At 27.0% G+C, this 23,651-nt stretch overlaps 1 protein-coding gene across 4 annotated transcripts in view; it reads right to left on the reverse strand.

The window, feature by feature from the left end:
- Positions 1 to 23,651, reverse strand: part of LOC136084058 (uncharacterized) — a 148,108-nt gene that overhangs the window by 118,703 nt on the left and 5,754 nt on the right. For all 4 annotated transcript variants that reach the window (XM_065804150.1, XM_065804148.1, XM_065804149.1 and 1 more), the window contains exons 2-8: positions 22,038 to 22,083; positions 18,096 to 18,470; positions 14,702 to 15,022; positions 14,215 to 14,274; positions 12,388 to 12,497; positions 9,883 to 10,027; positions 6,948 to 7,330 (exon numbers count right to left, since the gene is read on the reverse strand). In XM_065804150.1, coding sequence (XP_065660222.1) covers positions 6,948 to 7,330; positions 9,883 to 10,027; positions 12,388 to 12,497; positions 14,215 to 14,274; positions 14,702 to 15,022; positions 18,096 to 18,470; positions 22,038 to 22,083 — 1,440 coding nt within the window. The remainder of the gene's footprint in view (positions 1 to 6,947; positions 7,331 to 9,882; positions 10,028 to 12,387; positions 12,498 to 14,214; positions 14,275 to 14,701; positions 15,023 to 18,095; positions 18,471 to 22,037; positions 22,084 to 23,651) is intronic.

Below are 23,651 nucleotides of genomic sequence, written 5' to 3' on the forward strand. Positions count from 1 at the left end.
TAAATTTAAATTATAACTTTATAAAATTATATACAATTTTATTATTATATTATGGTATTACGATAAAGTTTTAACATTTTAATGACTTTTTTTGCGTAAACATAACAACATTACCAATTTCATCAAACCTATTATGTGTTTATTGCAAAAGACTATGTTTAAATCGAACTAATCTTTTAATTTGCTGCAGGAAATTTCCAAATGGAAAGGCCGATAAAATTAAAAGTTATTCAAAACAATGCAAACAATTTGTCTACGATAAAGGATCTTTTTCACATGATTTTCTAAATATAATCTGCAGAGTTAAACCTCCACAAGGATTTATACTAGGATCCTTACTATTTCTAATTTATACTAATGATCTTTATAATGTCTCAAAACAAACAACAACTATGTTTACTGATACAAATCTATGACTATCTTTTAATAACAACTTTTTTATGATTTGAATGCTCAGCTATCAACAATCTCTGTCTGGTTCAAATCAAATAAACTTTAAATCAACACAAAAAAAAACTAAATGGACTCACTTCCGCCCTAGTTTTAAAAACATTTACTTCCAATGCCTCTGCTTTATATTGACAATATTCAAATAAAAAGAGTTATGTCAACAAACTTTTTAGGAATTAAGCTTCTGCATTACGAAGATTTTACTTCGAAAAACTTCAAGAATCGAAGTATTTTTCAAATTTCGAATTTTGAAGTTTAAAAATATCAACTTTGAAAACATGGATTTCGATTTTTTCGAAGTTGAACAAAATGGTCCTTATAATTGCGTATAAAACAAAGTATTTCGAAGTAATGAAATTTGAATTTTAAATTTTTGAAGTTTATATTTTCAAAGTTCAATTTTTTTTCAAAGTTTTTTTAATTAAAAGTTTGCTATTTTTTGCTTATCGCACATTGTATATTGAATAAAAACTAATTAATTTTGAAATACTTTTGTTACATAAATAATTTTTAAATTAAAGTTAATATCAAGGTTGGCAACGGTTGGGTATTTTTTACAAATGAGTAGCTGTTGGTATCAATTTTGTTTACCATTTCATTGAAGTGATTTTTTTCTTTTATATATATATTAAATTTAATTAGGAGTTTTTCGAGTTTTATTGTAATATTGTTGTAACCAATGAAAAGTAATTAGTAAAATGTTCAACTTAGTTTTTAAAGTACAATCAAAGTATTTCAAAGTAATGAAATTCGAATTTTAATTTTTCGAAGTTTATATTTTCAAAGTTAAATAAATGTTTAGCAGATAGTATGGTGTGTTGAGCACTAATTTATAGTTCTAGATTTAGTAAATACAAGTTTTTAACAAAAACAATAATTTACAACTTTGGCTGATTAAATATCAGAGTAAACAAACAAATATTCAATATATTATCACGAAACATTTAGTTGTGCAACTTGAAAAAAAACCTCTCTACAAGTTAAAAAATGGCTCCTTCAACAAAATCATTGTGGAAAGAGTTTGACCTCTTTCCACAATGACGCACCTCCAGGTGAGTGTTATCCTTCTGGAAAGTGTAAGGAATGCGGAAGAATTCTAAAAATGAAAAACTCATCAACTGGCGCTTTAAGGTCTCATTTAAAGTGTCACAAAGGAATTCTTGCAAGAATGGTAGCCTCTGAGCTAGCAGAAACTGAGCAAGATGACGCGAATTCACTGGAACTTCACCAAACTTTGGTTGATGTGGACGAATATTAAAAGAACTGTGACAGTAAGAAAATTTAAAATACAGGCAGTCCTTGTTATGTGTGATCTTCTTATTTAGCTTTAGATGCTCATAAATAAAGTTTAACTGTTTCAATTTAATTTTTTTCAGATTTCATCAACAGTCCATCAAACAACACTTCTCTGAAAACACACAAACAGAAGAAGTTGTTGCCAGCCCAATCCACACCTAACAACTCAATTGTTGGATACTTTCAGCCCAAAGTTTCAATTTTTGACAAGCGCCAACTTGACTATGATTTCAACCTACTTGAACTGTTGGTGAGCTATTCCCTCTCATTTATTGTTGAGACGGAAGGATTCAAAAAGTATGTGGCCAAAAGGAAACCCAGGATGAAGGTCAAGTCTGCGACAACTTTTTCAAGGTGTGAGTGTGTGTGTGTGTAAAATTCGTTCCTAGTACAGCATGCTGCTGTCAAAAATAAGTTACTGCTGTAAAAACGTTTGCATGGATAACTGTAATTTGAATTGAAACTCTGGCATTATATATATTTAATTGGTTCTTATTATTTTATTTTTTAGGCAAAAACTCCCATTGCTTTACAGACAGGTAAAGCAATACATTTCTGAGGAATTGGCTAGAAAACTCAATGACTGTGAAGGCCTTGGGGCTTCGACAGACATGTGGACAAGCAGAAGCAACAATTCTTACATATCTGCAACACTTCATTTAATCAACAAAAACTTTGAACTGAAAAATTTTGTTCTTGCTTGCCAACAATTTAGTGGCCAACATACAGCTGCAGCCTTAGCCAAAGCTTTGGATAAGGTTATGCAAACAGATTTTTCTTTTCTCAGAGCCAGCACTCAAAGGATTGCTGTGCACGATTCAGCAGCTAATATGAAGGCTGCAATTTCGAAAATAGTAGAGATATTGACTCTCTGCTTTGCGCTGATCACTTGATTAACTTGTGCTGCAAAAAGCCAACGAAAAGAAAATTTTCAAGTTTTTAAGCCACAATGGGACGCCCCGATCTTCTGAGGAAGACAACAACAACATTTACAAGACAATCAAACAAGCCCAGGATCTCTCTGCAAAGGTTCACAGAAGTTCAAATTGTCAAAATGACATCAAAAAAAAGTGTCAAGAAAATGAAGGTAATATTAATAATATTTTGGTCTAATATTGAAACTTTTAATTTAATAAAAGTATTTGGTAAAAATTAACATTACACATCTCATTAACACTGAAATATTGTCCACCCCCTCCTCACACATGCAAATAATTGTGACACTTAATATTTATTTTTTGTTTTTCTATTTTTAGTTTCTTACGTCAAGATCATCACAGACTGCTTGACTAGATGGAACTCGAAGTCCATGATGACCACCTCTGTAATTCGGTTGAGAGAAGTCCTTGAAGAATTAAGAGACAGTAAATGCGAATTTACTGATGTCATCCCGTCAGAGAGTCAGTTTTTACTTTTGGTGGAAGTTCAACCCATCTTGGATTCATTCCAGAAAGTCAGCAAGGCTTTTTCTGACAAGCATCCTTTTTCTGACAAGCTGACAAGCATCCTACACTTCATCTTGCCTGCAGCCAACTGGTCAACCTTCAGATGAAGCTAAACTCCATTGCTCAATCAGACATACAATCTGCCACAAAAGACTTTGTGGGTGGGAAGCCCATGCAAAAACGAGTTCACTACTTTCCCAAGTTGTTCACTACTCTCCCAAGAAAATACTTGGCCATTCCTATAACATCTGCATCAAGTGAAAGGGTTTTCTCAGCTGCAGGCAGTGTGGTCACTGATTCAAGAACAAAATTGGATCCCCAAATGGTTGATAAAATTGTTTACCTCAAGACCAACATTGGAAAGATGAATAATGCTCGATCTGCTTTGACAATTGAAACAGCAAAAGAGGAAACAGAAAGGAAATCCAAGACCTACCAAAAAGATCAATCTGCTGTCACTCCATTACAACAAAACAAGAGGATCCGAACAAACAGTGGTTCCATTGATATTTCTGATGATTAAACTTAATTTGTACATCTGTAAATGGTAATACAAATCAATTACAAGCAATAATAGTGGTTACAAAGAATAAAATCTGAAAAAAGTTTTAGATATTAACTTTTCTGTTTTGCATAGTTTTTACACTCTTAAATCCATTAAAAATGGTCTAAAACTGGGTTTGATATGCATCAGAAAAATTTCGGAACACTTCGAAAAAATTCGAACATTTTCGAAGTTCAATTTGCTTTGATTGACTTTGAAACTTTGACTTCGATTTTCGTAGTTACAAATGTACACTTCGAAACTTCGACTTTGAAAGACTTTGTCACCCGTAATGCAGAAGCTTATTAGGAATCAATATGTGTCAGGTGTATCAATATAAATTTATTATAGAAGATTTACATTGGACACTTATGCAGTTATAATTGCAAAAAGTAAAATTATTGTTCTTAAAAATATTTTTTAAGAACAATAATTTTATTAGACAACCAATTTTCCAAACAAACTTTGGTAAATCCTGTTTCCTTTCATGAAGCTTTTTGATGGAACCATACAGTTTTAAAAAATGTTGATTTTTTTACCCATATTACCCAGTATCCTCATACCCATAATTATTTTGTTTTAATTCAATATAAATTTGAAACTTATGTAAAAAAAACTATATTTTTAAATATCATAAAATTAGGATGCACACAATTGTCATATTATAAACAATAATAAAGCTTCACCTAAAAGTACAACTGTCTTAAAAAAAATACCTGCTATTTATCACACCAGTGTTTAACAAAAAATATGTTATACATACTATGTAAGCTTCCAAGAATCTGCTCACACTTCAATCAATAATTTCTACATTGGTATAAGTGAAATACCTTTCATTTAGATTAAGCCAACCTTGTTTAACACTTTTAAGAATAAAAACGACTTGAACAGCTATCAAAGGAGGTTTAGAAATTATAGATGCAAATTCAAACCCTGTTGCTAAATAGAATTAAACAGTGCAATGCATATAACCTTGCTACAAAATCCTGTAAATTATACGTAAATGAAAAGTACGAAATTCTATTCTTTGAAAATCCAAATTTGTTAAATAAAAGAGTTAAATAATATCCTAGTGCGGTTATAGAATCAAAGTGTAATTATACAAGCGTGGTTATAGAAACAAAGTTCTTCTTGCCCAAATCAACACAAGTGATCAGTTTTTACCCTCTACTCTGATTTGTTTTGTTTTATCGTTAAAACTCACTTTATTGTTTTGTTTTGATGTCATAACTCAATCTATTGTTTTGTTTTTGATGTTTTTTTGTATTTGAAATTAGTATTAACTTTTATGAAAAAATACGACTTAGAGATTAAACATAAAATTTCATAGATGCCTGCCTATTTAAATATATATCAGCCTAATTAAATAAAAATTTATATAAAAAAAAAAGCATTAAAAAATACAAAATACAAATTAATCATTTTCCGTCTTTTTAAGACTACACTCTTTAAAGTATTACTTCTTATCAAACCATTTCTCTTCTATTTTTGTATTTCTCATTATCATTTTATTACTACATTTTATCCATGTCTCCAGCAATCAACATTGTTGTTATTAGTGACCTTAATGCTCTTGACACTTACTGCTGTTGATGGAATCATCATCTTTGAGAGCTACAATCGATTTCATCACTATGCAATAATTAACTACAGGCTATAATTAATGATCACATTCATCTGGTCATCCCAGAGAAACAAAATAAATCTTTGTTAGACATCCTAGTTTCTCTGGCTTTTGTTGGCAAAGTTGACAACAAGCTGTCACAATCAATTGTGATATAGTAATATTTTTGAGACTAAAAGAGTTTTAATGAGAATCAACTTTAGTTTAGGAGAATACTTTAGTATGATTAATCATACTTAAGTGTTCAGAATTTTCTTCAATACTTTCTAAACTATTTAACAATAATTTTGAAGACATCTCCTTTATTTTCAGTAACTTCTTGGGTACCTCTGGACCCAAGAAGTTACTGAAAATAAAGGAGATGTCTTTAACATCTCCTTTATTTTCAGAGACTTGGACCTGTGTTATTTTTCATCAGTTTTAATAATCTTTCTTATAATCTTAGCTATAAAGTGGTTCTTTTTGCAGGTGACACAATTATATAGTCTAGTTTTTAAAAAAATCACTTATTGTTAATCTCATAGGACAAGTAATAAATTCTAAATATGATTTGCTTTCTGTGACAACTTGGAGCTAGCAATGGTTGTTGAATTATAACCCAAACAAAACTCAGTTTTTTGCTGCAAACAATTATGGCGATGTTGCTGATATTATTTTATTGATAAATAGCAACCCATTTACTGAGTCCTCTATTTTACATTTTCTTGGACTTTCTTACACTGCTGACCTCTAATGGAAAGCTTGCCACTCCTAAGGTTGCCTCTCTTTATCATGCTTGCCATTTTGTATAGATTAATATCAAATTTCTTTGTTAGTTCTTCTAATAAAGCTATTTCTTATTAAGTCAAGCTCCAACAAAATTGTAAATGTGAACTTACTCTAGTTGCTTAGCTTGAGCTTCACTTCCATTGTCTAACTTTTAAATGTTAATGTACTTTTAAATGTATTGATACTAAAGCGAACTATAATCTTTTGTTCCATCAATCAAAACTTAATCTTAGTTGACTTTTGCCATTCAGCCAATTCTCAACCTCTTATCCCAACTATTATATCATGCTCAAAAAACATTTATTTTATTACACATTAATGCTTTGACTTTCTTTTCTTGTAAATCACTTCTTTTCTCTGTTAGCTCTGTTAACTGCCAACTTAAATAGTGGTTGCTAGCTGGGTTGTGGTTGCTAGCAGCCTTGCTGGGAGTATTTATTAAAAAAAAGAATAAAAAGTATATTAGCAAATAAGAATGTGAGAATAAACAATATAAATTCAAACTTAATAATAAATATACTCTAGTGTAATAAATATAATAAATATACTATGCATATAACAAAATTATTAATTGATTTTTAAAAGAGAAAACTATTGTTCTTTTAGTTTAAATATCTTTCAATAATGTTTATAGCAACTCATATCAATTTATATCAAATTTATATCAATAAATATCAATTCAAAAATCAGTCCCTAGATCCCTAAAAATCAGTAATGATCAGTTAAGAATTAAAAAGAGTAGGATAAAAAATATACACTAAATATGGCCGGGACTTTACTAATAGTAAATAATAAACAAAATTAGTAAGTTTTAACAAACCTGAAAACTATAAATATAACTAATCGGTTGAGAAGATTTAACATGATTAAAAGCATTAACTGTGAAATTAAATATTCCAACTGTACTTGATGGTACTTGAAACATATATTCAAACGGCTTTGATATAAAAAAAGATATATAAAATATATTGTCGAGAACTTCATTAGTAGAAAAAGTAATTGTTTCTCCAAGCTCTAATCCTTTCATAGGTTTATCTTTTACACCTATTACATAACTTGATGCGATAAAAGGTTCCTTTGTTTTATTACAAAATAAAATGGCATTTCCACCAACCCATACCATGTCATTTTCTTGAACATCATTGTTATTGTTGTTAATCGGTATCTCAATAACTCCAGTAACATTTAGGAAAAATAAAAACCCTTTAAAAATAAATTTTTAAAATTTAGTCTTGTAATTTAATTGATATATCAATTAAATTGAAAAAAGTTCATTTGCTGCAAGCAATATAAAGATTGACATTGTTATATATAGAAAAACATATTAGTTATATAGAAAAATAGACCCAAGCAAATAACTTTGGTTCATTAATCTTTTATTTACTAGTTATATATCTACTGGTAATACAAAAGGTTTACCTTTTGAATAATTTAATACAGCTACTTTATACCATTTGAATAATATAAGCAAACTTTTAGTTGACAGTTTTTTACTAAACAATTTACTTGGGCAAGTTAGATTTTATTTTAAATATACAAAACAAACAATGGTCAATATATAGGGTAGGTTAGGGTCATATGAGCACTTTGGTATATGAGCATACTAAAAGATTTATAAGATGTAAGCAGTGAAGCTAAAGTTGGTTTGAATTTTTTGAATCGACTTTATGTGTATTTATATGCAGTAATTAGCGGCTCTTGTCTAATTAAAACATATTTAAATTTTTTGGATTGTTAAAATATTATCATCACACATGAAAAAATCTGTGGCACAAAATTTTGATGCTAAAATAATGAAATATAATTTTTAATAAAGAAAAATATGTTGACTGGAAATCCATTTAATTTTTGTTTGAAAAATAATTCATAGAAACATTTAGTCTTGAATCTATTCAAAGGTACCATTTTTGTGTAATATGAGCAAAAAAATTTCAGGTGCCCAAATATCTATGTGGACAATAAGTAGTGATCCCTAAAAACTGTTTATTTGTAAAAAATTTGGATCCAGCATAATTATTTTTGAAAATATTTCAATTTTTACTTAGTGTGCTCCTAATACCCTAATCTACCCTACACATTATTATATCTATTTATGCATTAGATATTATATTTAGACATTTTTAAGTATAGGCTACATATATATACAGATTTACTTATACATTCTACTAAGGCTATTTAGCTGCTGTTAGCTTAATGTGTTTATATTAGGTTTGTAGATAACACTTATGGAGATATTTTACACTTATTAAATGTAAAAGTAAATGCTCTTACATGTTAAATTAACAAAGAAAAAAAGAACAATTTAATAATATTTTTTAATTCTCAATTTGATTTAAGATTAAGATGTATATAATACATTATCATAAAAGAGGATATATATATATATATATATATATATATATATATATATATATATATATATATATATATATATATATATATATATTATATATATATATATATATATATATATATATATATATATATATAAATGCTCATACTGAAAAAATGTAGCTATAGGGGCTCAGTACATACATTGACTAACATATAGCCTGCTGCCAATAGGAGTGCTGATACATCTTTTCTTTCATTATTATTTGTTTTTTTTCTTCATTTTCTGAAAAAAAAGAGTAGGTTTTTAGAATAAGAGCGCACAAACAATATAAGGAAATGCATTCTTAGGTAGGAATTGTTCATTATCATACTTTTATCATTTTTTTTCTTTAAAGCAATATTTTGTCAATAATCTCTTCAGAAATTTTATTCTAATAAAAATGTTACAAAATAAAATACTGAAAAAATAAAATTTTACATGAAATACATGAAGGAAAAAACATCTTAACATCAATTACTTGTTCCAATTATTTTGATTGTAATATTTATTATAAAAGATGTATGCATTTAAATTATCTTTGTCTTTAAATTAACAAAATATTATTTTATTATTGATTTTTTACTTGCATTAAAATATAAACCAAACAATGATCAACTTTAGGTTTTCAACGTTTCAGGAACTTCATATTCTAGATTTCTTGTTTTTTTTATTTTTGGTGGAACCAGTTTACTTCAGTTGGCTTACATTTAATTAGCCTCAGTGATTTCTATGTTTCTATGTTTTATTAGGTTCCCTACATTTCTTATTATTTAAGAAAATAAGGTTTTTACCGTTGCCTTAAAAGTATAATTTGGGCAATTATTGATGTTTATTTTTACCTTAAATTAGCATTTTGTTAAAAAAAAAATATTAGTTTAGGTCTATTTATCAACATCAGTAAATTTATAAAGATTGTGGTTAACAGGACTTTTAAATAACAAGAATTAACAGTTAAAAAAGTAAACCGATATATGGTTATTTTTTAACTTTGTATACTACAAAAAAATAATAATTTGTTCCTTTTGGTGGTGGACTTCAAACAAGTTGTTCGTTTTGATCATAGAAGGCAGTGTGCAGAAGTATTACTTAATAAACCAATTAGTACTTATTTTTTTTATAAATCAAATTGTTGTTTTTCTATTGTATAATAATGTTAGCCTTAATATAATACAAATGTATATACAGCTATCATCAAATTTATCTTGGCTTAATAATATATCCTTTTTTTCGTGTGTTTGTTCTGCTTTGCAGATCAGGAAAGATCATTTTGATCATTCCTGATCAGCACTCTACCCACAAATAAGTTGGGATAAATAAAAGAGTATCAAAATACTTATTATGTCAAATTACATTAAATACTTAAAAGTGTTGGTTTACTTACTTTTAACAACCAAAGCTGTAACAGAAGTTTGATTAATAAGTTGATTTGTTTGATCTCCCAATAATCTTTTTACAAAACAACTACTTTTGCAATTCATTGAAAAGGCACAGAAAGATGTAGAAGTATTGCATTGTGGTCTCAAAATCTATGAACCAACAAAAAAATCAAAACTAATAGTTGCTCTTATAAATCAAACAACATTTTCATGAAATATTATCTCTGTCATAAATTTAAGGTAAGATTCTAAATTTATGAGTATAACAAACACTGCCATACTCATTAATCTCATCTACAGAAATCTTGGCTAAGGAGCCAAGGTTGTTATATTATACAATTTCACTTTAAACAAAAGAGATTCCTAACCAAAAAGATTTTCAAAAATAAACAAAAATTTTTAAGCAGAAACAAATAAAAACTTCAAAGTTTAATTCTACATGAAAGTAAAAAAAAACAAATGATAATTTTTGTTGGTCGAACAAGAAATGAGAATCTTAAATTTGTAAAAGATGCATCAATAACATAGCCCCAGGTGTTGCAATACTAAAATAAGACTACTATTTGATAGGAATAATTTTGATACTGTAGTTAAAGTATCAGATAATACAATAATATTAGTTAAAATATATAATAATAATAGTTAAAGTAGCAGTTAATACAATAATGTTCACTATATCTTGCAATAATAAGTGTATGTAATAATAAATAATAATAATTTAAGAAAATTAAAAATAGATAAGAATCTTACCTATTTTTTCATTTCACTCTAAGAGTAAATATGAATATCAATAAAAATTAGGCTCACAAAGAATTAAAAACAACAAAAAGTGATTAATCTGAATAAAGATACAACACAGTACAATTAGTTATGGTAGCTGACAGACAAGAAAATGAAAACAAAATTGTTGTTATGAAAACAATAAGATGGTAAATAAAGACTTTACAGTGCTAACAATAAAAAATGAATTTGCAACACCAAATGAAACAAAAAATCTTAATAATTGAATTGGTTAATCTTGAATCTTTGATCTTCTGTAACAGATTGTGGCTTGTGAATTTTAACTCAAACAAAACTTAGTTATTTACTGCAAACAACAATTGCAATATAGTCAACATTTCTATATTAATGAATGACAACCCTCTCACCGAGTCCTTTTCTTTAGGCCTTTTTGGATTATCATTCAATAATGACTTTAGATGGAAAAAATATATACAACCATTGCAAAGTTAGCACCTGGTAAGATTGCTTCTCTTTATTGTGCTAGCCATTATACTCCTAACTTCGCTCTCTACCTCTGCTAATCTCTAACCTGTCCCTGTATATAAATACTGTGAATACTGTTGCCATATTTGGGCTGGTACTTCTAATAATGCTCCTTCTCTTTTATGCAAGGTCCGAAAATTCATTGTAAATATAGTTGGACCTGTTCTATTTCCTGAGTCTACCCTTCTCCCGTCTTCATTAAGTTGTATCTCTTTCTCTTTTCTACAAATACATGGTTGCTGCTCAAAGGAGCTATAATCTCTATTTTTATCAACCAAAACTCATTCTTGCTTGACTCACCATTCAGCAAACTTACATCCTTTTACTGTGTCCGTCCTTGCATGCTCTAAAAACTTTTATTCTTCTAGTTTTTTTTCCTGTACTCAACCCCTTGAAACTCTCTCCTATCTTTATTTTTCTTGACTCATAGAACCTACAACTTTTCAAGTCTTCTGTCAACTGTTTTCTTGCTCTTTAACTCTATTCTTTGTTTTCTAGTAACTCTTAACTTAATAGTAGTTGGTTGCAGCCTTGTTGGGAGTGAATTAAAAAAAAAAGCTTTCATCATTGACATCATACCACCCATTCTGGTGTGACATAATGTGCTAATGTGTTTTAATTCCTAGCTTCCAGTCACCAAGCATTGATCCAAAGCGCATTATAGAGTTTTGAAAAATTGTGTGCATGGGTGTCTGGTTTGGTCATTAGTTTAATAGGTTTTGCCATTATCCACATCTAGTAGAATAACCTAATGCCTGTATTATCATAATAGAGTTCATTGATAGAAACTGTAACTTATCAGTTACAAATTCTATTTTTTTTTTTTTTTTTTTAAATTTTATTGTCAGCAAAACTATTATCATATATTGGCAACTGACAAAACCAAACCAGTCAGGTAGATATGAATGTTATAGTTTTTTTTTTTTTTTTTTTTTTTTTTTGTTATTCACCTCCTCAAGGCCATGAAGGCCACTACGATGAGGAGGCTACTCAATAGTGGTTATAACCCTCTCTCAACTCTATAACTCCAAAACACAAACCTCAACAAACAAGGCCGCTGCGCAGAGAAACAAGTTGAGCGCGGTACTACCAGGGACGTGGTGGGGGTGGAACTCGGAACCTCTCGCTTTTGAAGCAAGCGCTTTACCACTACACCACTACCGCATTTTTAGAGATCATAACAAATACAAGGGTGAAAAATTAATGTTACATAGTATAAACATAATAAACACAAAAATTCTTACAAAAATATTTAAACTTCCTTGTGAAAAAACATTCAGCTTTAATTTTGTGAAACGTCCATATGTTAGAATAACATTTTTTAAAACAAATCCATCAGAAAGACTACAGCTACCTAAAAAAAAAAGTGCTTAAGCTAAGTAAAACAGGTTATCATCATCGCATCGTCATTATCATCATCATCTTAACCACTAGAATCTATGGCAGTATCATTATCATCTATATTAACAACAACTATATCAGCATGAGTTGCATAGCGCCAGTTCTAAAGTCAATTTCCAAGTCAACTTGTCTGAAGCCAACTTTTAATATTGTAGCACTGGTTGCTCAAAAATGAAATTCAAAAAAAAAGAAAAATAATTGTAATTATAAAAAATAATAAAAATTGAAAGATGCTGACAACACAAAACAGCAAAGCAAACTAAAAAATAATATAAGCGCAACTAAACCAATATTACTAAGTAACAATGTAACAAAGCCAATATTACCAAGTTTTGAAGATAATAAGCAGTAAATAAATCAAGAAACAATAGGAAATCCAACAACAACAACAACAACAACAGCAACAAACTATGTTAAAGTTTTAAACAAAGGTTCAACAAGTCAAAATAGTGAATGATACGAGTGTGAAAATACAAGGCTAGTCAAACATGCAAACTTAGATAATATCTAAAAAATTTTGAATTTTATTTCTAATTTATAGAATCACACAAGTGACTCAACTTACAACCTACAAACAATCAACCTTCAGAACTTATCAATAATTCATAATTACTACAAGAAGAAAAAAGTATTTTAAGAACTGGTTGCTTTTTCAAACTATTATTGTTTGTTGTTTATTTAATTGTTATTTTGGTCTGTTTTTTTTAATTATTCTTTTAATTAACCATAAATTTACATATTTCATCCTCGCAAAAAGTTATATAAATTATGTTAGTGTATTCTACAAATAGAGTGCTCAATGTTCTTAAAGAACAGAGCAATAATAAATTAGTTAAAAACACTTATCTGATTTTTAGTTGTCTTCAATAGCATATTTCTTCATCATTAGGTTCATCAGGAAGCTTCCTGATGAACCTCTTGATAGAGAAACATACTGTTGAAAACAACTAAAAATTAGTTAAGTGCTTTTACTAATATTTTATATATGTATATATATATACATACATATATATACATACATATATATATATATACATACATATATATACATACATATATATATATATATACATACATATATATACATACATATATAAATATATAAATGTATATATATAGATATACATACATATATATATATATATATATATATATATATATATATATATATATATCTATATATATATATATATATATATATATATCTATATATATATATATATATATATATATATATTTATATATATATGTATATATATCTATATATATACATTTATATATATATATATATATATATATATATATATATATAATATATATATATGTATATATATTTATATGTATGTGTATATATATATATATACATATATTTATATATATATAGATATATATATATATATATATATATATATATATATATATATATATATATATATATAAATGTATATATATATATATCTATATATATACATTTATATATATATATATATATATATATATATATATATATATATATATATATATATATATATATATATATATATATATGTATATATATATTTATATGTATGTGTATATATATATATATATATAGATAGATAGATAGATAGATAGATATAAATAAATATATATATTAATTATGTCTTACTTACAAAAGAAAACATGTTTACCTTTTAAATTTGTTTCAGTGATTAAGTTAATTTCAAATCCATAGATTAAACGAATAATATCTAAAAATAAATTTCAATATTTTTAATTTCACACATGCATGCATTCAGACACACATACATACATACATTCTAAGTGATCGAAAAGAGAAGACTTTCTGTCAAGATTGGAGAATAAAGTTGAGTCATCAGCAATATAAGGTTGTTTGGAAGATCATTAATCTTTTCAATTCAAAAGTATGCTTAATTTCATACTGTCATTTCATGTAACAAACCCTTTATACTAAATATTATAAAAGTTAAGTGATCCTTAAAAGCTAACATATTTAATAAAATTTGTGTCAGAAAAAAGAAATGTTGTATTAAATTGATTTAATATTAATAATAATGTTTCATTCAATTTATTTAAATTAAAAAAATTAGAGAGCGATGCTAGAATTGCAACACACTTTTATCTTCTTTAAAAATTAAACCTAACTTTTTTACATACCTGCATTAAAAAAAAAAGTTTTATTCATTGGAAGCAAGAGTGTTATACTAATGTTAGTTCCTTGTGTAATAACCAAAAAAAAATTATAGAAACCATTAACTGGAACCGTGGACGGAATAATGTGAATACCACCAACTTTTTCATCAACTTGTATCCAGGTTGTAGTAACAAATGGGTCAGTAAAGTTATTCCCAATTTCCTGAGTCCACATCTGTAAACCAGGTAAATAAAAAATCCCTTTAACTGTCAAACCATTGACATTTTGAACTCTTAGCGGTAAGTCATTAGGGGTTGGTATTACAAAAGCACTTGAAGCATCACCTAAATTTAAATATGCATAAAATCTTTGATCATTAAAACCTCAAAAAGATAAGTAAATAATTTTTATTATTATAAAAACTGGAAAACAAATTTTTGATTAAAAATAAAATAATAAAAAAAATTTAGCTGGGATAAATTTTTTTTATTACAATAACTATTCCATTTTATTGTTAACAAAAAAAGATGTTAAGGTGTAGTGATAAATAAACAGCATATAATTAATTGAGGTTTCGTTTTTTTTATTCTCAAATTATCTTGTGAATTGAAACAGTTCTTTCAAGAATTCTTTCAGTTTAAAAGATTTAAGAATAAAAAGAGGAATCCACAATTAATCATACGCCAAGAATTTACTTACTACAACAACTACTACCACAAAAAAATCAGATTCACTTTTCACTCTATTAATGAGTGGATTGAGATGGATTATAGAGCGGGGACCATTTATTACAACAATTACAACAATTACTGCTACACACAGAAATTCAATCCACTTTTACTTAATTACTTTTATTCAATCAACAATTACTGCTACACACAGAAATTCAATCCACTTCCCATTCCATTCAAAAATAGAGAGGAGAGTTGATTGGATTTTGCAGTGGTGTTTTCTTTTGATGGAGAGAATATATGTTTTTAAATTCAGTTTAACTTTTTTGTTCATAAATTATCCATACTAATTATTTGTTATTATTATTGTTATTATTGCTACTTCTATTTGCTTCTACTTACTATTATTTTAATTTACTATTATTGTTATTATTTTCATTACTATTATTGTTGCTGTTATTGTTGTTGTTATAAATATCATAACTGTCAGCATTATCCATATATTGCTATCATTATTATTATAATTCACTTTATCACTACTCCTTCATAACTTATGTCATAACTTAGCTATGCAATTTAGGTTTTTTACTTTTTAACTTCTATTGTTTATAAATTTTATTGAATGTAATAAAATTTCAGAGTATAATTAATTTAATTTGATTAACTCAATAGAAGGGTACTCAGAAATAAAATGGAAGCAAGAAAGTTCTGAATTGATAATCTAAGAAAAATTTATTGGGTCCCAAATACATTGAATACTGTTAAAAATAGACAATAAAATAAGCTATGAAAATGACACTGGTACTTGTTTATTTGTATACTATTTGTAACAGGAAATGTCAGCCAGTTTTTTAAATTGAAGTTTATCCAACAAAGGTTGCCAGCAATCACTAATTGAACAGACAGAAAAAAAGAGAGTCAAAGAGAAAGAAAGCGGTTATTAGAAAACTTAAAAAATTACACTGATCAACAAATAAAATTTTATTGTGCATATCTTGTTGACTAGATATTTCAAATATGCAAATTAAATATGCTGATTTCAAATATGCAAACCATTTTTCACCATCACGTCAAGTTGTAAAGATATTTGGGTTCAAATCTTTAGTATTTAAGGTAAAAAGTATGTCAACCTGGGTCTCAAAAGAAGTGCATTTTCATAGAGATTTTAAAAATGTTATTCATTTGTAATAAAAATAAGTATTTTTTGTATTATTGCTGAATAACATTCTGTTGAAAATTTTTTAAGAGTCTTTAGCATTTTTTTACATAATTTTTTTGTCAATAAATTTTACAATGTGATTTTGGGCCTTGACTAAATTAGAGAGGGCCTCATTAGAAGAAAATACCCAAGTTACCAATAAAATTAACTTTACAACAAAACAAAAAAGATTGAACACTAAGTGTCATTTATATTATACTTTATCTTTACACAAACATAACTAGACTCAATAGCAAAAACAAAGCTAAAAAAAACAGGGGGACAAATTAAACAGGGGTTTAATATCATTCAAGTTTACTTTAAAAATTATTAATTAACTAATAATAATAAAAATTTTAATACGAAAAACAAATTAAAGTAAAAAAGAAATTTATAATGGTGAATTAATTATAACTATGATTTTAGTTATTTTAATTCAGTTTTTTATTGCTTATTAACTTATCAAAATATACATCAAAAAAGTAAAAATGACTAATTTAGAAAAAACAACAACCCAAAAAAAATGCTGTTTTAAAACAAACGTTACTTAAAAATACAAATACCCAACTATAGGACTATATGAAAGTTAACATGATTTCATTTTTTAATTTGATAACTGGGACACTTTCCATGAGCAACATGGCACTGTAAATACTCTGTAATATTTTACAGCTGGTGATTAGATCAACCACTCTGATAGCTACCTCAGAATGATTAAATTAAGATTCAGAGTGCTACTTTCATTAAGAAATAACATCACTTGTTGTATAGCCATAACCAAGAAGGCACAAGTAAAAACCAATAAGTAGAGACAAGTAGACCAAGATATCTAATAGATCCAATTTTGCCAAGGAGACTTTCTGACATTAGCTAAATATAGTTAGCATCTACCCAAGATAATTATTTTGATACAATATTTCTAGCTTACTAAACCAAGAGCTACAAATTACAGAAAATTATTACTGAAACAAATTATTGATGTTTATTATTCGAACAAATTACTAGAAAATATTACTTGAAAAAAAACATATTTTTTATCAACACAAATATTAAAAAAATTCAGACTTTTTTTCCTGCTTTTATCTTCTTTAAAAAAAGTCTTTCTTATTGCACAGTGACTTAGAAGCGAGTTGAAGTTTCAATATATACTTTTTTCTGTAGAAAAATATATAAAATTATGTAGAAATATATTTAGTAAAATAACATTTGAGTGTTTATTTATTTCATACACATTAGCACAAAACCTGGTAGCTAGATAATCCATTATAATTGGATTTTAGAGAACTTAAACTCTTTTTAAGAGAATATTTTTCATCATAATGCAATCTAATGCTGAAAAATGATGTGCTTACAACTTTCTCACAACTGTCTGAATAACTCAACTAATGATTTTTAACTTCTCATAACTTTGGTTCAGATTCTCTACTTCTAATTGAAGCAATGTCCTTTAATATTCCCTTTAAAAAAATTTCTTATAAAAAAAATAAAAAAATTATTACTTTTAAATAACTTCCATTTATATAAATATAGCAAAACAAACCATTTTACCTATCAATATATTTGTGTGTATTTGAACTTCGTTATCAACAAGTGCAACCACAGGGTTATAAGAAATGCTCCATTTAACAATACCGAATGAGAGCAGCAAAACTTCATAGCTACTTAAAGAACAATCAGAACCATTGTTGTTATCTAAACATGTACTTTTAACACAAGGACTGTTAAAGTTAGATAAATTTAATTGTGGGTATGAAGCATTTCTACAGAAACAAAGATATCCTTCAAGAAAGAAAGCATAGGAAAAAATTCCTGGTGGAGTATAGGAGTTGCAAGCAGTAACACATGATACTAGAGACTCAACGTGATACCCACTTGAAGTTAGTTGGAAGTCTGTTGAGGTATCATTTGTACAAGCCAAGAGTGCTAAAACATTAATACAAACATATTTATATTTATATTCTATACCCATGCATAAATTTTGATACTGAAAGTACAGAAAATGTTAGAAGTGTTAAAATTAAAATAAATATTGCAAGTATTTTTTTAAAAAAACAAAAAATTTTTTATTAATACAATAGTTCATAATAAAACCAGAACAAAAATCAGAAAACAAAACAAAAAAAATCAACTTAATTCAATAACTCAAATATTAAAAGTCAACATCTTGACATTTAATAAATGTTCTTTATTTTCTAGTTAAAATTCAGCATAACAAAAAACATTTAAAACCTAAATAGTTAATACTAGTATCTATGTATGGTGATGGAAATTCTTATTTCTTGCCAAATTTTGTAACCAAAAAATAATTGTTTAAATATATGTATACAGATATACATACATACACACATACATACATACATACATACATACATACATACATACATACATACATACATACATACATACATACATACATACATACATACATACATACATACATACATACATACATACATACATACATACATACATACATACCTTACATACATACATACATACATACATACATACATACATACATACATACATACATACATACATACATACATACATACATACATACATACATACATACATACATACATACATACATACATACATACATACATACATACATACATACATACATACATACATACATACATGCATACATGCATACATACATACATACATACATACATACATACATACATACATACATACATACATACATACATACATACATACATACATACATACATACATACATACATACATACATACATACATACATACATACATACATACATACATACATAAATACTTGTTTCTCCGCGCAGCGGCCTTGTTCGACGAGGTTCGTGTTTCAGAGTTATAGAGTTGAGAGAGGGTTATAACCACTATTAAGTAGCCTCCTCATCTGTAGTGGCCTTCTTGGCCTTGAGGAGGTGAATAACAAAAAAATATATATATATACATACATACATACATACATGAATACATGCATAAACACACACACACACACACACACACATACACAAACACACACACACATATACACATAATAAGTTCATTGGTAATAAACCTTTATTTTATAAAAGATATGTGTATAATAATTTTTGTTTTTCCACGCAAAAACAAATATATAAACTCCAAACATCCTAATATCAAACTTACATGCTAGCATGAAGAGAATGATTTTTTGTCATTTTTAGATATATGTATTGATATAATCACAAGCATTATCATAAAGATACTTATACTGGTTTGTTAAAAAAGTTCTTATTGATTACGCATTCAATTAAAAGTTAAAAAAAATGACCATGTTGATAAACTTATAGACTGATATAGACTGATATAGACAGAAATATATATAAAAATATTATACTAAATAAGTTCAAAGTTTGCTCCATATTTGAAAGTTATTTTTTTTAGTAAATCCCTTTAAAATACTAGTACTTTATCAGTATAATGATAAGTATCTCAAAGAAGATAAAAAACGAAACATTGTTCAACATTTAAAAAACAACATTTTGTGTTCAGGGATTGTTTTCTAATTGCTTTAGGATTTTAGTTTTTGCTAAAATGTTATGTTAAGTTGAAAGTCTTAATCAACTTACCAACAAGTTTTTAAGTTTACTTTTTCCAGCAGTGTTTCTTTCAAATAAATAATGCAACAAAATGTCTTTCCTTTATGTCTTGAGTTTTTCTATTTTCCTCATATAAAATTGCTGCTTTACACAACTAATAATTTTTCCAATATTAAAAAAAAATTTAATATTTTAAATATTCAAATATTTATTTCAAATAATTTGCAAAAGAAGAAACTCCTCTTGCATTTAAAGACTATCTAGAGATTTAAAAGTCAGACAGTGTTTTGATAGAGTTAAAGAATAGTATAGTCTCATACAAAAAAATTTCTGGCTTACAAAATTTAGCACTCTTGCATAAGTAGATAATTGTTCATAAGAAAACTTTTAACTTTGTGAAGTAATTCTGTTTTATGAAATAAAAGACATGCTATAAAAATTTTTTATAATTCTATTTATTCATTAAATTTTACCTATAATTCCAATAAATAAATGTTTTGCATACAAAAACCTCTCTTCAACTTGAATTAAAAGTATGATTTGTTCATTTTTCAGCTCAAATTTTTTTTTGTTTTATTTCTGAACTCTGAGACAAAATGCTTTCAAACTTAGTTAATACTCTTTTGGTACTTTTCATAAGTCTAAGCTATCAAACTAAATGGAACTAATCTTTGAATATTTTTAAAAAGCAAAACATAAAAAATTTGTCAAACAAATTTTTATTTTTTAAATAACAATTAAAATGAAATAATATATATACTAGTAATTCTTTCAAAATATTAACCAATATGGTCACAAATTGTTTTAGTGCATTTTCTAAGAGTATTACAAGTAATTTTACATGAGCAACCTATAAAAATAATGCTTTATATGTTTTTTTAAAAAGCTTCAAAAATTAAGGACTTGTTTTTGCAAATATTTATAGATGTAACTCAATGAAATGCAGTTAAATAATTTAATTTCATTTTTACTCATAACAAAGTCTATTGACTAAATTAGGATTAGAAGTTAAAAACTTGCTCAATCAAGTCTAAAAAAACTTTTAAATTCTTTATATTATTAAATTTTTTCTAAATCTTGATTGTTGCTTTCCTAAATTGCCAAAAACTAATTGATAGTTTGACTTGATTTATTAACACTGTTTGTAATTCTGCATAAATAGCTTGGTTCAAAATACAAAATGCTTTTGTCTTAACACACAAACATGATAGTACATTTTTTTCGCACATAAAAAAGATTATGTAAGATTATAAAATTATGCGTGCAGAAGTGAGGTTGAGTTTTTTTACAAAAAAAAAAATCATTTGTTGATTGCTGTGCACACCTTAATTTATATCTTTTTATGATATTTATTGTACCACAATGACGGTAAAAATTACTTAGACCATAACTACATATGTAGTTATGGTGGTCTTTATTATTACATGAAACTTTGAGGTAGATTTAATATTAAAAAAGTGCCTTGAAAAACCATTTTTTTGAATTAGATGTTTCACGTTTTTCCTGCAAGTTGATCTTTTTTGTTTTGTCATATAGAGATTATTTTATTTGAATTTTTTATGCTGTTTTTAATGATTACTTTACTTCTCTAATAATGAACATCAATCTGTAATAAGAGCAGTTTAAAAATTTTAAATCACATACCTACGCTTATTGACCAGATTTATAAATCAATTCAAAAAAATTTTTTAATGATGTGATCAATGTGTTTATACTATTATAACTTATACAGGATACAATCCAATACTATAGTAAAGTGATTGCATTGTAAAATGTTAATCAAATAAGTTTATAAAAATAATATATTATATAGTCAATGCAATGTTACTTTTATAAATTTATTTGATTTACATATTTTGTATGCTTATATAATATATTAATTTTATCTTGTAATAATAAACAAATCATTTATAAAATATACCTGATTTAAATCCACTGCAAAAGAATATGATTGGCAGCCAATATTTCTATAACGAATTTAAAAAAAAAAGTTTCTAATTTTAAATTTTTTTAAAACCCGCGATATTGTTTTTAATAAATCTTTTGCTCGTAGAATTGTTGTTATGACAACAAATAAAACAACAGTAACAGCAATAACAATAACAAAAACAACAATAACAACGAAAATAACAACAACAACAACAACAACAACAACAACAACAGCAACAATAACAATAACAACAATAACAACAATAACAACAACAACAACAACAACAACAACAACAACAACAACAACAACAAACACAACAACAACAGCAACGAGGAGGGAGTAGGGGAGTCCTTACCTGGAGGTGGAGGGTGATTTTTAAGTTATAGTCGGTTTTTTGACGAGTATAGCCGGGTAGTCGGGTGTTTAGCATAAATATAGTCGGGTAAATTTTAGTTTTAGGGACTTTTTTTGTTACAACCTCTAACTCCAAGTAGGTCCCAAAAAACAACTATTTGACTTTTAGCATATATCAGCCAAGGGGCTGTCTTTAATTATGTCAACTAATAGAAGAGAAAGAGGGGGGGGATTGTTAATTGCTGACGATAGTGAAGGGGGAAGGTTAAGAAAAGTTGACGTCAACAATGTTACTTTTTTAAACAAATTTAATTACTTAAAAAAATGGGAAAAACTATGCTATTTTTCCATTTTGATTCTTATTAGGGAATGGGGAGTAGTAATTAAATGTTGACATAGTTTTGTATGGAGGGTCTCTAGAAGTTTGACAAGTTGTTGACAAAGGGGAAGGAGGAGGTAAAAATTAACAGAAAAAATTGTTGACGTAATTAATGGAAAGCCCCCAAGCGCCACTGTACCTTCAGAATTGCAACTTCTATTTAGAGGATTCAAGTCAGATAACTTTAAAAACATTTGATTTTTTTGCTTAAAAAATTTAAATTAAATTAAATCTGGTTATTTTCTAAGTGAGAAATTTAGTAATATAATCAGAAACTCAGAGTTGTTAACAAGGCCAAAAGTAGCAAGGTCAAGGCCACACGTAACAAGACCAAGGCCAAACGGTACAAAGCCAAGGTTAAGACTAAGACTAAGAGTTTTAAGGTTATACCAAAGATTAAGAGTTTCAAGGCCAAGGCCTACGCAAACAGTTTTTAAACCAAACACTTCAATTTTTGCCTTACGTTAAGACCAATTATTAACAAAACTTAATTAGCAAGTGCTGTGACAATAAAACCACATTTTGTAAAAATAGACTAAGGTTATGCGCAAAATTTAACAAAATCAATAAGAAAATACTAATTTTTTAAGGCCAAGGCCAAAACAGTCAAGGATTAACAACTCTGCAGAAACTGTTAAAATATTTTTATATAATTTTTTTATCTAGTTGATTTATATGCTCAAGTAATATAAAATCATAAAAACGAGTTTAAACACTGCTCAATTTTTATTACCATGATGTTTAAGTTTGTTTTGCTGAGTTAATTATTATTGGTTATTTATTTCGTATTTCCTAAATATAATTTAGTTACATTGGGTTCATGTGATTTTATAAAGTTGTTAAATGAAACTTGGCATGCACTATTTCTTTTA

This window comes from Hydra vulgaris, chromosome 08 (genome assembly GCF_038396675.1).
Source record: "Hydra vulgaris chromosome 08, alternate assembly HydraT2T_AEP".
NCBI classification, from domain to species: Eukaryota; Metazoa; Cnidaria; class Hydrozoa; order Anthoathecata; family Hydridae; genus Hydra; species Hydra vulgaris.